The 16,468-nt window shown below is 42.0% G+C and overlaps 2 protein-coding genes across 7 annotated transcripts in view; both read left to right on the top strand.

Moving 5' to 3' along the window:
• Positions 1 to 7,953, top strand: part of F13B (coagulation factor XIII B chain) — a 323,209-nt gene extending 315,256 nt beyond the window's left edge. The window contains exon 19 of the mRNA XM_061465357.1: positions 7,907 to 7,953. Within this exon, the coding sequence (XP_061321341.1) occupies positions 7,907 to 7,938 (32 nt within the window). The 3' untranslated portion in view covers positions 7,939 to 7,953. The remainder of the gene's footprint in view (positions 1 to 7,906) is intronic.
• Positions 1 to 13,334, top strand: part of LRRC8D (leucine rich repeat containing 8 VRAC subunit D) — a 47,800-nt gene extending 34,466 nt beyond the window's left edge. For 5 of the 6 annotated variants that reach the window (XM_061465552.1, XM_061465550.1, XM_061465553.1 and 2 more), the window contains one exon: positions 10,396 to 13,334. In XM_061465552.1, coding sequence (XP_061321536.1) covers positions 10,398 to 12,968 — 2,571 coding nt within the window. In that variant the 5' untranslated portion in view covers positions 10,396 to 10,397 and the 3' untranslated portion in view covers positions 12,969 to 13,334. Of the gene's footprint in view, positions 1 to 732; positions 1,264 to 10,395 lie in introns of those variants that run through there. The other variant, XM_061465554.1, reaches the window with a different exon arrangement.
• The last annotated feature ends 3,134 nt before the right edge of the window (positions 13,335 to 16,468 follow it).

Raw genomic sequence — 16,468 nt, 5'->3', positions numbered from 1 at the left:
CTGCCAAAAGTGTTATTGCGAGTGCATGGGGAAGGCTGTAGTGATGGTGGTGAGGTGGTAAGTGCTGGAGCAGGAGTGGCATCTTGTCCCTCGAGATAGAATAAGATGTCTCCTTACTATGTTTTTATTTCCTTTGGGTTGAAGTACATACTCAGAAGGTTTCATTGTCTATTTTAAAACATACCTGGCTGGAAAGGGAAGATTCATTGTGTGTTTCACTGGAAAGAAAGGCTTCAGGAGCTGTTAATATTTAGTGCCTTACTTTTGAGATATCATCATGCCCAAACCAGTGGGAAGGAGCATGGCTCAGTATATAGGAACGCTGTAACTGTAAATAGATTTATCTGGACATAATGTTAAGCCTTTTCAAAGATAGCGGTGCATCAACATGTTAAGTTTGACGATACTTTTAATCACACTGTGATCCCATTTTCCTTCTGGAAGCCTGATGGAGTTTGGTGTTTTGCTTTGGATTTTATAGCCACAAATATGCTTGTCACTGTCTAACAAATAATCACTTTGAGATTGCAAGCCTTCAGGGGCAAGGGTTGTCTGGCTGGAGAGAGCCCTCAGTGCAGAGGTTACAATTCCAGCTGGAGCATTTGGGTCAAATCGTGATACAAATTTAGCAATAGTAAATATTTATAGTGGGGGCTGTATGGATCTGTTGGTGTTGGTGAGTGGCGGCAAACAACACAACTGAGCCTCTCCGAACCATTTGGCAGAGTTGGAAGCTTGCTTGTTAGAGCAGGAATGCTGCGGTCTCACATCTTTTGGGACGTTATTCTTAAGGCAGGATTTTGAATTGGGTTTTGAGAAAATAAAGCATGAAAAGGAAGGAGGTGATGTGAAGCCATCAGCAGGATTTCAACACAGCAGCCTGCAAAACGTGCATTGTGGCATAATTCCTCTTTATGCTGAAGTACTGAGATTGAAGTACACACCCTGAACCAAACAATTGGGAGACTAGATGGACTAAGTAAATAGCTTACCTCTTACAGAAAGTGGCTTAAGTTTGGAAGAGGAAAAAGAAATACAGTTAAACTTCAATAAATCCCTTTCAGGATAAACACTTCAGCTGCAGGCATTTTTCCTGGCATGAGACCAGTGGAGATTCTGCTATTGGAAGCTTGGCAGGAATGCGGTAACATTAATAAGTCATACTTCATCTGTTGATCAGAGCTTTACCTGAGAAGTCCTCATTGTTACCCGTCCGGCAGGATGTCTGAAGCGTAGAAGATCTCTTTGCTTGCTAAAAAGCAGGTAAGGTAGCAGGTTGGGAGCAGGCTGTGTGTTGTACAGTGTCTACCCAGGGTGTGGGGACACAGGATGGTGACAGGGTTTTGGAAGCTGCTTAGCACTTACCTCAAGTGTTTTTTGTGACATGGCTTTTAGAGCTAATCCTTGGCTTGAGGAAGTGTCCTCCCTGGGGAGCAAAGAAGCTGGGTGACATTTAAGTAGGAGCATAGTTTGACTATCGTCTGTAAAAAGTTGGAGAGACCTTGTGTTTGAAAACTGAAGGTGCAGGCTATTTATTGGGCTGTAAACTTGCCCTTTTGTATTTACTTTATATTTTTTTCAAGGTAGCTCTGTTTTGGCATCATGGGCAAAAGGAAAGGTGGAATTAAAGTGTCCTTTTCCATATCCTGATTCTCAGCTGAGCTTGATGATCCTTCCTACTGCTCTTGCCACCAAAAAGGTCTTGGCAGAAATAGAGGAGCTGTGATGTGCGGGTGCTTACATGTGTTCATGTATTGCTGGCTGCTTTTTGTTGCATTTTAATATGTGTGTTTAATTTGCTTTTGTTATTTTAACTTTTTGATTTGTGTGACCTTTCCTAGATGGCTTTTAGCTAATGGATATAATGGAAATGTCACTGCAGGTACTTGGAAGTACAGCACCTTGTATGTGTGCAAATCATGTATAGGAAACTTCTGTATAACGTGTAACCCAGTGAGAGTCACTGTTTGCTCTTCTGTCTAAAGAAATGACCCAGCTCAGGTAGGGAACAATGGAGCCTGTTCTTTAGTTACAGGAATGTTGTCTGTTCTTGGCTCTACACCTCCATGAGGATGCTGTAACTGTTCCCGTGCAAGGTTGCTGGCATATCCATTAAAAATACAAAGAGGGAAAGTATTCATTGAAAACAACTTACTTTAGTTACTCAGTAAACCTGCTCCCATTCTGATGGGGATACAGTTTAGAAATTAAGTAAACCTAGACTTTAGTACCATGAGTTACAGTGGAGAGGTCATTTTGCCCTTAAGAAAGGCTATATTAAAACCTACAGTAATATGAACTTCAGCAACATGTTTCTTTCTCTTTGGTAGACACTCCTTCCTATTCTTTAGGTGTGTTTAGGGTGTGTAGTTAAAAGTACTAATATATCCTCTAATAAGATTTCTATCTTTACATTCTGTGGCTTAAAATCACTCAACTGGCAGCTCTTGCCAAGTTCAATTTCTTCCCGCTTTTGAAGTTGCCCCAGTTCCAAGTGAATCCAGAACAAGATGAGACAGAGACTGGCAGCATGTGTGGCTGTGGATCAGGAAGGAGGACTTGGAGGAATTGCATGAATCGCTGAGTGCCATCTCTACCTGAGATCAAGCTATTTCATATAACAAACTTTGTAGCCATGCAGACTTCATAGGTCTTTTCCAACCTGGTTGATTCTATGATTCTTTCTCATGTAGAAGCAAATTTAAACACAACATCTCAAGCTCTTAACCATTTTTAACTGTTCTGTTTTTCAGATTTCTAAACTGAAAGGGAAATGTATTTTTTTTTCTCTTTCAGTCCTTTTAATTACTTTTTAATTTATATTGTATCACTGGGATATTTTTGTTAGTGATAAAAAGTAGCCTGTAGGGACTAGGGTTACCAGATGTGCTTTTATTTTGATGCAGCTTGCTTTTGCATCTCAATAAATTCCCAAAGTGCTGTGGTCAGTAGAAGCACCAGATGTTTACTGTGTGTTGTTGTACTTCTGATAGCGGTCATGAAAACACTGCAGAAACATCACTGGCTAAAGGATGGGGAACAGCAGATCTGGAAATGGCAAAGGGATTAAATGTTTAACACTTGAATGCAAGCAGCTGCTGAGAGTTACGCCATCCAATAAACTAATTGCGTTGTACATCTCTGGCAGCACAGGTTAAAGCAATTGCAGTAACTCACTTGTATTTGTACTTGGGTAAAAGTGCTTAGTGTTAAGCTGGGGGTCTTGCACACACAAGTTGGGCTGTCTATTCAAGAGTGCTGGTGTGGGGATGTTTTGGGAGTTCTGTGACGTGAGATACCAAGTGTTTGCTCACTGGTTTTACTCTAGTCTGGCTAGGTAAACCAGAAAATGCTGTTGGAAATCTGATCGTTCAGCCTTAGAATCACCTGCTTTGATCACTGGTGATGTGCTGCCTTGGGTTAAAAAAGGTATTGTGTACATGGTGGTGGTGGTAACGGCAGTGTAAGGTTTGGAGCGCATGTGCCAGGGCAGACCAAGGCATGTTCTTTGCCTTCATCTGCAAGGTCCATGGTACTCTGCTGTAGGGCTTCTGTTCAGGCAGCTGTGCTGTGCAAGACTCATGTTCTTCACCAGAGAAATTGCCAGTCAGATGCCTGGGCATTCATGGACTCTTACAAACATAAGTTCGGTATTCTCCTGACTGGGTTTAAACCACGACATCTCCCCTGCTGAGATCTGGCCTCATTAGTCATCTCTCCTGCTTTCTTGCATGTTGCCTTGCTACATGGCATGTTTTATAACTATAAAATCACATGTGGTGAACTGTAACACACAGTTTTATAATACTGAGCTCTTCAGAGACCCACGCAGAGAGATGCTGAAGGACCACTCTCCACTCTTGTTTCCCTCTCCCATCTCTTCTCTCATGCTGTTTATAATCGCCAGTGCTACCAACTTGTGTGAAGTGAGCATGGAGCAGCACTGCTGAACATTCAGAGCAGGATCTCTTTGAGGTTTTCAAGGTCAAAGGCTGACAAGTTATATTCTGAAAGATGCTGAGTGCCTGGGAATAAATGTGAATAAAACCTGAAGCTTGTACTTTTGGTCAAAGCAGCCCTCTTGTAAGAGCCTGGCTCAGCAGTACTGCAGTTGCTCATTTTCTGTGCTCTGCAGGCTCAGAACTCTCATGCAGTGAACACTGAGTTAATGGTGGTGGTACTCTTTGAGTGCTTTGGGGAGCTGGTCAGTACAACATTGGGCTCCTGTTTTGAAAGTCATCTTTAATCAGACCACTCTGGTCACTTACAGCAGGGCAAGAATGAGATATAGTTTGGAGTTTATTGTTAGGGAAATTATAGTCACTAACGCTGCTTTTTACACATCACATCGATTACAAAACCATCTGTGTAGGAGTGGCAGATAGCACTAGACCTTCAAAGATACGGTAAACAAGGAAGAATCAGTGTAAATACTTAAATAGCAGCATCCCAAAGCAGGTTAGAGTGTTTGTTACACAACCTGGAAAAGCCCAGCTTGGAAGGGCAGGATTTTTGAAAACAAAATAATAATAATAACAAAAATAGATTGAATTTTTGTAACTGGATTCTAATCTGGCATTGATCATAGAAATCAAGATTCATGTTTTCTTCTCTAACTTACAGAAGCCTAATATTTCTGTATGCAGTCTGTGAGAAATCAGATCTTAATACTTTTTTGTTTACCTAATTACTGTCAGTCAGATTAATGTTGTTCATCCAGATGGTGATCCCTTAGTCGGGGAATTTATTTACAGTCTCTATCAGAGATTATATATTCCCTTTAAGGGGGGTCCAGAATTATAGCTGTGCATTTGGGCAGTGGGATGGATGAACTGGGGAGATGCGTTAGTTGTGGGGGTTCTAGTTTGGGGGGTTTTTGTTTTCGTTTGGTGTTTGGTTTTGTTTCCTGAATAATGAATATGTGAGTGGTGTTAAAGGACCCTCCTTAATCACTTAAGTGTGATATCAAATAATAGCTTCATAGTTTTCCATATACATTTATATAATGATATTTAGATAAAATGAAAAGCTATTGTGGAACTGTTGTTCCTCATTTGAAATGTTTTTCTCTATAGGAAATCTCCTTTCAGCGTGGCATTTGTTGCTTTCTCCTTGTTTAGTTTCACTTATCCATTACACTCACTTACACCATCTCTAGAATACTCCCTTCAGGGTGACACACAATTAATTTTATGTCAAATCATGCAGATAAATATTCCATCCCATAGGAATTTGCTTAGCCTGGAATATCAAATAGGCTAAACAAATAACAATTTGGTCAGTCAAGGGGGAGCCAGGCAAAATCAGACCAACTCAGATCTTACAGATTGGTCTAAGACTGGTAGATTTGGTCAGTCAGACGTTCAGGGAAGAAACAGTGAGTGGGAATTGTCATGCAGGTCCTTATGTTGAATATGGTTTGGATCTTCCTAGAAAAAAACCACTAATCAGGAAGTATCCGATACCGTAAGCCATACTTAGTACACATAGTCCTTGTGTTCTGGTGGTAGTTAATGTTCTGCAGTACCTTCTGGTGCTGAAGAAGCAGCAAAACATTTCATATAGTAGAGCAACACTATACCTATGTTGTGTGTAACTGTGGAATGTTTCCTCAGCTTTTCAGGCTCTTGGTGGTGCCTGAGCTGCTGCTACTTGACAACTATCCAGGGGCAGTGCCTCAGCCAACACAATAAGAGCTGCAAACTGGGCTAGGCATAATGGTAATGTTTCCAGCTATATTAGCAGGGACAATTTCCCTCTGTTACTAGATCCCGAAGCCTACTGGTATCCTGGTTAAGCCACCTTCAGTTTGTCTTAAACTTGATCTCAGAAACTGAATGACCAATGCAGGCAACGAATATGTCTGTGTGCTCAGAATGCATAAATCCATTCGGAGGCTCTTCTCTGAATGTCTTTATGCATTATTTCACAAGGGCTCTGGGGTTCCTTACATGTGGTTCTGTGGGGAAGAAAGAAAAAGGGATGGTGCCATCTCTTTGATCTTTGCAGATTGTCTGTGAACAATTGATGTTTGCAACATCCTGGCTAAGAGGAATCTCATAATCCATTCTTATCACATTAAGGTCTAATTGCCTGCCTTAATAGGGATGGTGCAGAAGTAGACAAACAAAGGAAGTAGAAATGGTTGGTGGAAAGAAGAGAGTAAACTGTACAGTGGAAATAAACCTATGGTCACTTGATCAAAAGCAAGTTAGCAAAGCCTTTTAGTTATGGGAAAACTTCTTTTCTCCTTACTTTCCTGTGGGAAGGGAGAAAACCATTTTGTTCATGGCAACACTTTTTCAACTAGAAATGTTTTCTCTATTATTAGGAAATTCTTGACCAGTTGTGGTGACAGGGCTGATTCAAGAATCTTTTTGTTTCCTGAAACAAAGTGGGCTTGTTCCGAGTCTTGGGAACCTGCAAGTGAAATGAGAGGTTCATGTGCTACAGTTCCGGTTTTATTTGTTTGTTCTAACTTTGGATTTGCTTTAAGTTGAAATATGCTTTTAAAACAGGAGGGGCCAGTGAGCTACCCGGGCAGACATGTTTTATCAGTAAGTACAGGAAGAAGTGGGATGTAAATAAACATTAGTGACATACCAATCTGCTGCTTCCTTTTCCTCTAACTTCTGTATTTAAGATAGTTTCTTAGGAAATAACCCCAGTATGTCCACTCTGTATCTCAGCATTTGCAGCCTGAAATATGTCAGGAGAATACACTAGGTTAATCACATTCTGAGCTCTTGCTGTTATAGCTTTTCTTTTAGACTAATGAGAGGATTACATTTGGCTAAGTATGACTTCTGAAATTGGTTGTTAACCCTTGATGTTTTAATGTGGGGCTGTAACTTAGAACAGTTATATTGTCAATGTCAGTTCTTAGATTCTGTTTTCACTGTAACTTACACAAGTGCGAAATAAAGTGGTTTTAGTTCTTACAGCTCCATATCAAAAAGCAGTGAAAAGGGAGGTAGTAGTAGTAGGCTGCTTTCAGAATGTCAAGTTTTTCTACTTAAAATCTAAGAAAGAAGCAGTTGTGCTTAGAGCAGTTTATTTGTCTAGGTTAAAGAATTATCTGCTTCTTTCCTCCAGAAGACAGACTGCACCCAGTAGACTGCTGGAAGTAATGGATGGAGCTGGGAGAGGTTAATGTTACCCTAGAGCATCATCCAAGTTACAGAACTGGAGACAAAGGGTTTTGGGGGGGAAAGCCCAAAAGATCATACTGCAATAGGCTTGAATTAAAATCTGTGCTTATTAAAACTAAACTAAAATATGCTGGTTTAGAAAGGACACTGTCCTGAAATTCCATATTGGGAATTAAAACTCACTTTTCTTCAAGAACCACAATTTGCTAGTTTAGATCTCAGTGTGTCAAAACCCCATGTTCTAGTGAGCCTCATCAAGGTCCTTTCAGTGCACTGTAAGCCCTGAAAAGGGCTGAAAATGTATGTTTTCACCAGAAGAAATAATTCTTTTTATTTTGTCTATTTTTCTTTTTATTCCTTTTCCTTTAAATAGCTTAAATTTAACCTGGAATAAAGAAAACCCAAACCCACTACACTACTGTTGTTTGGAGTAATCCTTAATGGTTTGATTTCTAAGTGCTGGCAAAACCAAAGTAAGTTAACTTCTATGATTATTAATTTAGTAAAATCAAATGCCAGTACATGTAGTGATGGATTTAAGACACAAAATACCACATTTATTTGCAGCCTGTCACTCAGAATGTCTTATGTTGTGTGTAGGCTTACGTTCTTTCCCTCTGTTTCTTAAGACTCGGATCATTTAAATGTTTTAGGCACGTGAGGACAGAAACCTGTTTTCAGCTCCTGGAATTGATTTTCACTAGCTAGAAAAAAGAGTCTGCCTCTGTTTTATGAGACGCAGTGTTAGTAATACCACAGAGGGGTTTTTGTGTTTTGTAACTGCTAATCTCTGCCAAAACAGCAGCTCTTCTGTGAGTATCAGTAACTTGAAAGAAAAGACATATTTAGAGCATTGAATGTGGTACTTCTCCGTGTAAAGCTCCTGTTACACCACCCTGCCTACAGCTCCCACAAAGAGGATTACATGGGCTCTGTTGTGCCTCCTAACCTCTTTGAAATCATTCTGTGTCTGTAAAAAACAAGAGGTCTCATAGAGGTGATTTTTAGCTTTAGATTTTCTATTGATATTTCTAAGTCTCTACCTGGAACCACTTTGTGCTCTCTCATTTCTTTTCCACTATTTCAGTCGCTTAGAATAGCCACATCTGCCACGCTTGGGTTTCGGTGCTTTATCCATGTGTTCTTGTGACAGAAGCTAAAAGGCACCATCACCTTCAGACTGTAAAGGAATTCTGCAGGTTGTGCCCTGAACCACGGTGAAGTAACTTCTCGTCTGATCAGCTAGTACAAAGTTGAGGAAAAGGCTGGCTGCAGAGGAACGAGCAGTAGCAGTTACCCATCTTTGTCACAGCAGTGATTTTATTCCTCCTTCCCCTCCATGCAGGAAAAACTTCCACCTCTGCTGCTGTTATAGAATCATAGAATGGTTTGGGTTGGAAAGGACCTTAAGATCATCCGGTTGTGTGGTTCTCCTGCCCTGGGCTGGTGGCAGTTGTGCCTTAGGAGTAAGGAGGGATCTGTCTGTTCACATTAGTACAAATGACTAATGCTATTCTTCTTCACATGGATGTTATTTAAATGTTAATTCTAGGGCAAGCAGTCATGCTGTGACTCAGTCTAGGTAAGCACTGGGACACAGTAAAGAACATGGGAGTTTGTAGCTAACTTGGAGTAAAGCACTGTGTAGCTCTGGTAGCTGTGGGGTGTTACTGCTCTGTGTCCTTCAGCATCTCCTGTAGCCACTACAGCCCTGGGCTGGTGTGTGGGGAAAGGCTTGGAAACCATGCTGGTAGGAGGCTGCTCGTGTGGAGCTGGGAATGCTGTAAGACCCTGACAGCTTGTGTTACTGATGAGGGAGGAGAGGTTGACATTCCCTGGAAAACAGAGAAAGATGGAAGTTCCTTCTGCCCATTCTCTGAGGAACTGAGCCTGAACTTTCACATTTTGGCAACTCTGCCCAAAGTACCGGTTGGGATGAGTGCTGCAGTGAGGTAAACCCTCTGCCTCTGGTTGTCTTTCCCAAAGCCTGGACTGGGTATGCAGTATCCTCCCAGTGAAAGCTGCTGGGGGCATTTGGGAAGACAGGGCTGGATTCATCCCTGTGGTGGAGGAGATGCATTCATCCTGAACTCCATGCTAGGCTCTCCAGCAGTGACTGCTGGCCTTTCCTGCACACCAACACCATGGGAGCTGCTGCAGGGCAGGAGAGAGGCTGATGTGTGCCTTTGACCATAGAGGCAGTGGCTGATACTTGAGTTCTGCATGTAGAAATGTCTGATATCTTCAGAGAAAATAGGCTAGAAATAATCTGTCATGTTGTGTGTTCCTTGCCTGCGACACTGTCCTTCGGGGTTTGTACCAGTTGCTGGTCTGTACCAGTTGGTATGCTGCATGGATCTGATGCATCTTTATACAGCCTGCTTTGATCTCCTTGTGCTCTGCTAAGCTGGCTTTCTCCCAGCCAAAGGGAGTCAGGCTTTGTGTGATCATGTACATCCTGTCTCCTCCCCTCTCTGTGTATACACACAAGCTGCATATTTTACTTTAGAAATGGCAAATTTGGGTCACAAGTTCAGCAGCTAAATGATGATTTTACCACATCCTGCTTGCACAGGAAGCTGCTTTTTTAAAACATTGATAAGTTGAATCCTCTAGATTTTGTCAAAACAAGAAGCAAATGAAGCTGTTTAAAACTGTGGAGAGGTCTGGATTGTCACATGATTGCTTTGCCACTTTGTCTCACAGTTCATGCTTAAAGTGAATTAACTTCAAGGGAATTATAGTGCATTAACTTAAAGTGAAACCCTTGCAGCCTGCTCCTGTGTTAACTGGACTAACCAGCTTCCTGTAATCACCAGGTAGTGATGGTAACCTGAAAAAAAAGAGTTCTTTTAGTAGTACTGTATCAGTTTTCCTCCATTATGTTACTAGAAAGTTGTGGGAGGTTTTCTTATTGGTTGGCTGGGATGGATTTTTCTAAGGAAGGATTATTTCTTAATTAAACAGGGAAAAATTGATACAGGCCCAATGAATTGATAACTGTTTCTCACTGTAAAACTTCCACATTAAAAGTTATGCCAAATATTCTTGGAGTAGCTGCAAGACTTGTGCAGTGGTACTGAAGGGAAAGGAGCTAATCAATCTGGTAAGCAATGTGGATGCTCAGTAGCAAGAAGTGGGAACCTTCTGAGGGTCTGTGTGTCATGGTGTGATTGTTATTCCATGGTGAAATAACCTGCTCACCAGTCAACCATCCTGATTTTTTGTCTCTGTTCTCTTGTAGGAATGTTCACCCTTGCGGAAGTTGCATCACTCAATGACATCCAGCCAACTTACCGGATCCTGAAACCATGGTGGGATGTATTTATGGATTATCTAGCTGTTGTCATGTTAATGGTTGCCATTTTTGCTGGAACCATGCAGCTGACCAAAGACCAGGTGGTCTGCTTGCCAGTTCTGCAGTCTACTGTAAATACAAAGCCACAACCCAGCACGTCAGGGAAGGCTGACTTCACCACTGTTGAAACAACCACTGGTCAAGGAGAAGTAACATCAATGGGAACGGTTTCTTTTGGAAGTGCCCCTACTGTAACACCTGATGTACTTCTGAGCAGAGCTACCTCTTCTCAGTATCAACCCACTGAATCAGGCCAGGAGCTGAAAAAGGAACAGAAAGATTCCTCAGGCCGTAAAACCAATTTGGATTTTCAGCAATATGTATTTATTAACCAGATGTGCTATCATTTGGCTCTTCCTTGGTATTCTAAGTATTTTCCCTATCTTGTTCTCATCCATACTATCATTTTAATAGTCAGTAGCAATTTTTGGTTCAAATATCCCAAGACTTGCTCAAAAATTGAGCATTTTGTGTCTATATTAGGGAAATGCTTTGAGTCCCCTTGGACTACCAAAGCCTTGTCTGAAACAGCATGTGAGGACTCGGAGGAGAACAAACAGCGGTTAACTGGTGCCCAATCCCTACCCAAGTATGTTTCCACTAGCAGTGATGAAGGAAGCCCAAGTGCCAGCACTCCCATGATAACTAAGTCTGGCTTCAAGTTTTCAGCTGACAAGCCAATGATTGAGGTTCCCAGTGTCACTATCTTAGATAAGAAAGACGGAGAGCAAGCCAAAGCACTGTTTGAAAAAGTGCGTAAGTTCCGAGCTCACGTGGAGGACAGTGATCTGATTTACAAGCTGTACGTTGGCCAGACTGTCATCAAGACTGTCAAGTTCATATTTATTCTCTGCTATACTGCAAACTTTGTCAACACCATCAGCTTTGAACACATCTGCAACCCAAAGGTGGAACACCTGATTGGTTACACCCAGTTTGAGTGCACACACAACATGGCTTACATGTTGAAGAAGCTGCTCATCAGCTATATTTCCCTCATTTGTGTCTATGGCTTTATCTGCCTCTACACCCTTTTCTGGCTGTTCCGAATACCTTTGAAAGAATATTCCTTTGAGAAGGTCAGAGAAGAGAGTAGCTTCAGTGACATTCCCGATGTCAAGAACGACTTTGCATTTCTCTTGCACATGGTAGATCAGTACGACCAGTTGTATTCCAAGCGCTTCGGTGTCTTTCTGTCAGAGGTAAGTGAAAACAAGCTACGGGAAATCAGTTTAAACCATGAGTGGACTTTTGAGAAGCTGCGGCAACATGTTTCCCGCAATGCCCAGGACAAGCAGGAGTTGCACCTCTTCATGCTGTCTGGGGTCCCCGATGCCGTGTTTGACCTGACAGATCTGGATGTATTGAAACTGGAGCTGATTCCTGAAGCTAAAATCCCAGCGAAAATCTCCCAGATGACAAATCTCCAGGAGCTTCACCTGTGCCACTGCCCTGCCAAGGTTGAGCAGACTGCATTCAGCTTCCTGCGGGACCACTTGAGATGCCTTCATGTGAAGTTCACAGATGTTGCAGAGATTCCTGCGTGGGTGTACCTGCTCAAAAACCTCCGGGAGTTGTACTTGATAGGCAACTTGAACTCTGAAAACAATAAAATGATAGGGCTCGAATCCCTCAGAGAGTTGAGGCACCTGAAGATTCTCCATGTGAAGAGCAATCTGACCAAAATCCCCCCCAACATCACAGATGTGGCCCCACATCTGACAAAGCTAGTCATTCATAATGACGGCACTAAGCTTGTGGTACTCAATAGCCTTAAGAAAATGACTAATGTCGCGGAGTTGGAACTGCAGAACTGTGAACTGGAGAGAATTCCCCACGCCATCTTCAGCCTCTCTAACTTACAGGAACTGGATTTAAAGTCAAACAGCATACGCACAATTGAAGAAATCATCAGTTTCCAGCACTTAAAAAGATTGACTTGCTTAAAGCTGTGGCACAACAAAATAGTCAACATTCCTTCCTCCATTACCCACATAAAGAATTTGGAGTCTCTTTATCTCTCCAATAACAAACTCGAATCCTTATCAGCTGCAGTGTTCAGTTTACAGAAACTAAGGTGTTTAGACGTGAGCTACAACTCCATCGCGTCAATTCCAGTGGAAATAGGGTTGCTTCAAAACCTGCAGCATTTCCACATCACGGGCAACAAAGTCGATGTTTTGCCAAAACAGTTGTTTAAATGTGTTAAGTTGAGGACTTTGAGTCTGGGACAGAACTGCATTACCTCAATCCCAGATAAAATAAGTCAACTGCTGCAGCTGACTCACCTGGAACTGAAGGGAAACTGCTTGGACCGCTTGCCAGCCACACTGGGGCAGTGTCAGCTTCTCAGGAAAAGCGGGCTCATGGTGGAGGATCACCTCTTTGATGCGCTGCCCTCAGAAGTTAAAGAGGTGTTGAACCAAGACACAAGCATTCCCTTTGCTAATGGGATCTAGGTGGAGGTGAAGTGCTCTCTGGTAGCTGACTTCTAAATGGCATATGCTAAACAGTATGGCGATTGCGAGACCATGCGGAGGCAGGACTGCTCTAGCAGGGTTAGAAGAGGTGTAACCAAGTGTTCAATGTTTGCAGTGTTTAGAAAGATTATTTCCAAGATTTTGGAGAGGATAATGAACCTGAATAATCTCAATTCCTTTTTTTTTTTTTCTCTCCCCTTAAATTGTTTGTAACATGGATGCTGCCGCTTTTGAATGTTTACAAATTTGCTTGCCTGCTTAAAGTAAATGATTAAATTGATGACCTTTTCTTACTATGCAAGTTGTTCCTTAAGGTCTGGATTTACTTTAGTGCATTATTGGGGGGGGGGGGGGAAACACAATGATAAATGTATACAGTATGGTCCTAACAGCACTCAAAACACATGTTGATGTGTATTGTTAGTGTTTAGCCATCCTCCAGTGAAACCAGCTTGCCAGCTTGGCTGTGCTTTGAACTGCATCAGAACCACCATTTACCTGCATTAAGGTATGTGGCTTGCATCAGGCCAAGTGTGTTTGCCTTCTTCATCCTCAACACCTCATGTTATTGGGTAAGATTTCTGCTGTGGTCCAGTGTCTGGTACTTCACACTGGCAAAGACTGGTCACATTCCTGCCACTGGTCTCTCCCTCAGTTTCCATAAGGCTCCTCTGCCACACCATCAGTAGGTGGTAAAAGGGAGAAACACTGCCACTTGGCTTCCAAGTTGGGGGTAGTTTTCGTATTTGAACTGGTTTGCAAGGCGACTTGAAAGCCATCAGACACCACTTTACTGCTTATGGTTTGCTCCTCTTCTGAGTTTTCAACTCAAGGCATTTTATGAGTTGATGATTGTTGTTTCACAAGCCTTGCTTAGGAACTGGGATGTCTGCTGCATTTCCTAGACTGATGACAGAGGCATAAGAGTTGTGATTTACCCAAATGTGATTTAGCTTTACCACCTATTGTGGTTTGTCTCCCACACCTGAACTTCAACCATAGGACCACCGCCATAGGAACACCTTTCCCCCCACGCCATCCCAAGTAGTTTGATGGTTTTGAACACTCAAGTACTGTTAGAAAAGCCTAACTGTGTGCCACATAAGTCATCAAATAAAGGAAAAAGCAGACAGCAGTGAGCGTGGGATTTCTTTTTGGCTGTTTTCTTTGGTGGTGGTGTGTTTTTGGTTTGTAACTGAGTTTGCATTGCCAGAACCATTAAAGAAATATAATCCATTAAATCTGCAAAATCATCAGTTGTAAATCTTGCCCATTTACATTCCATGCGTGCAGAAAAGAAGTACTATGCTGGGAGATGATTACATGATTACTCATGGTTTAAACACAATTCCCTATTGTGGTGCGGTCAGGACTGAACTAGTCTGTAATTCAAGGGGCTGTTCTCACACAGAAATCCTCATGCACAGTGATTTCTACTGTACTATTGCCAGAGCTGCCCTGACTTACACCGCTATTAATGAGGGGATAGTTTAGGCCTGGGGGCATTGAGCAGTCAGGAGCAGTTCAAATACTGCTCTTATGAGGCTTGTTGTTAATCATTTACTGTTAGTCATGCTGGGATGACTGTTCTAAGCTGTAGGTAGCAGTCTCTATGTATGAATGGATACATACCTGCACTGTATGTTTGTGTAGATCAGAAGACTCATTTATGAAGAGTGGTTTTCTCACTTCTTTTGGGGATACAGCCTGTTTTCCACTTGCCAGCAGGTAGTAAACCTGAGATGTTGACAGTCCTGTAATACCAAGTCATGGGTTTGGCAGCATACTTGAAGTTACTGATCCACTGGGAAATTCACTGCTAAGTGATCCTCAGAGTCTGTGTTTCAAGCAGAAGTTGAGGCTGCAGTGGACTCTTTTCTTTCCCTTTTATTAAGACCCTCTTTCATGTGTTTATTTTTTGCACATAGATCACTTTAAAATTGCTGGACTATTGACCCTTTAGAAAACCTGTGGAACATACTAGTGGTGTACGCTTTGTATTTGCTGTTGAGTGTCATTTCAGCTTCCAAGAATTGTGTGTAGAGGGAGGAAGAGTTGGAGAATGAGAAAGTAATTAAGATATTTACAAAAATAGTTTTATTTTTCATCCTTTTCCCGTTATTTTGATAGTGGAGTCTCACAGAATGTGGCTGTGCATTGATCCAGCTTTGGTGTTTTCACATTCTCCTACTGATGTTCAAACCTAAGCCCATCTCAACTTCATGGAAGTATGGTGCGCATGATTTACACTGCTGTTCCAACTAGTTATTAGCCAATTGTTCTTCTCTAGACAACTTCCTCCAAAAAAGTATGTGTTAAAGTTAATTCCAGGCTTGTGATGCTTCCTCAGCATAAACTCCATTCTTGTTTTCAGGAAAGCTTTCTCAGCATGGGGAGGAACTGCCCATCATCCCCATGCTGCCTCCCACTAGTCCTTCCTCCTTGTTGTGACTGTTCATAATGTTCCCATTTGCTGTGTGTCAACTGACACAGTCTTGCTTTAAAGTTTTGGAAGTTCATCTCCTTTCCATGTAAGGCATGTGAAATATATTTTGCATTTCTTATGTGATTTAATAAATAAGATGTTTATATCATCCTCTAATCTATTTTTTTAATGGGGAAAAAGCGTGTTTACGTAGTAAAATCTCTGATTTCAAGTATCTTATGCTAAGAACTATGATCTAAGAAGGAAGAGGTATGAGTTGCTGCTCATAGTAAATCCTGTAGGTGTGGTTTCTCATTATAATACTTCAGGATAGGGTGTTTATTCTCTTCCATGTACGTAATCTAAATGACCTGACACTGTTTTAATTTGGCTAATGGAGTTTAGCAGAATATATGTATGGCCCTGGAAGAAAAATGTCTCTACTCATTCAAAATGAGAGGAAGTAGGAAATTGCCCATTCTGTTCGCTCCTGCCACTGCAACGCATTTCTGTGAAGATCCCTTAGTTTTCCAATAGATTGTCCTTTTGGAAGATGCTTCCTGTGGTGCTGTGCCTGTCCTGAGCAGGCATCAGGCCTCTTGGTGTGAGGGAGGATGCTGACACTCATGAAAGGCTCTCTGCTGCTAAATAAATAGCTTGGAAGCTCTGAGCTGCCCTCTCATAGCAAAGGGGGATGCCCAGACACTGGTGTATCTTGTCTGGTTACAGGGGATCTGCTTTGTGGCCTGTATTTTTAATCAAAAACTTACAGAAATAGCTGTTCTATATATTCTGCTTCTATGGATGTGCACAGAGATCAGTGGTGTACGGCCATGTGAAGGCAAGGGGCTGGACTGTGTTTCCTTTACTTCAGAGTTGTGTTAAGCAGATGAGGTGCTCCTGTAGCTGTGGTGTTGACCATCAATCTGATTTCTTGCAGGAGCAGACTTTGGTTTTCAGACTTCTCAGTTCTCCAGACAGGGAGTTGTGCAGGAAGTTGACAGTCCCGAGTGTAACCCTTCCACGTGAAAAATGAGGCCGCTGTCGGGTCTGT

The sequence above is a fragment of the Pezoporus flaviventris genome, unplaced genomic scaffold (assembly GCF_033815535.1).
Source record: "Pezoporus flaviventris isolate CSIRO_AGI_PZ_B2104156 unplaced genomic scaffold, CSIRO_AGI_Pfla_v1 ptg000040l, whole genome shotgun sequence".
In the NCBI taxonomy this organism is placed as follows: Eukaryota; Metazoa; Chordata; class Aves; order Psittaciformes; family Psittacidae; genus Pezoporus; species Pezoporus flaviventris.
The sequence above is the reverse complement of the archived record's forward strand: the minus strand, read 5'-3'. Positions and strand labels throughout refer to the sequence as shown.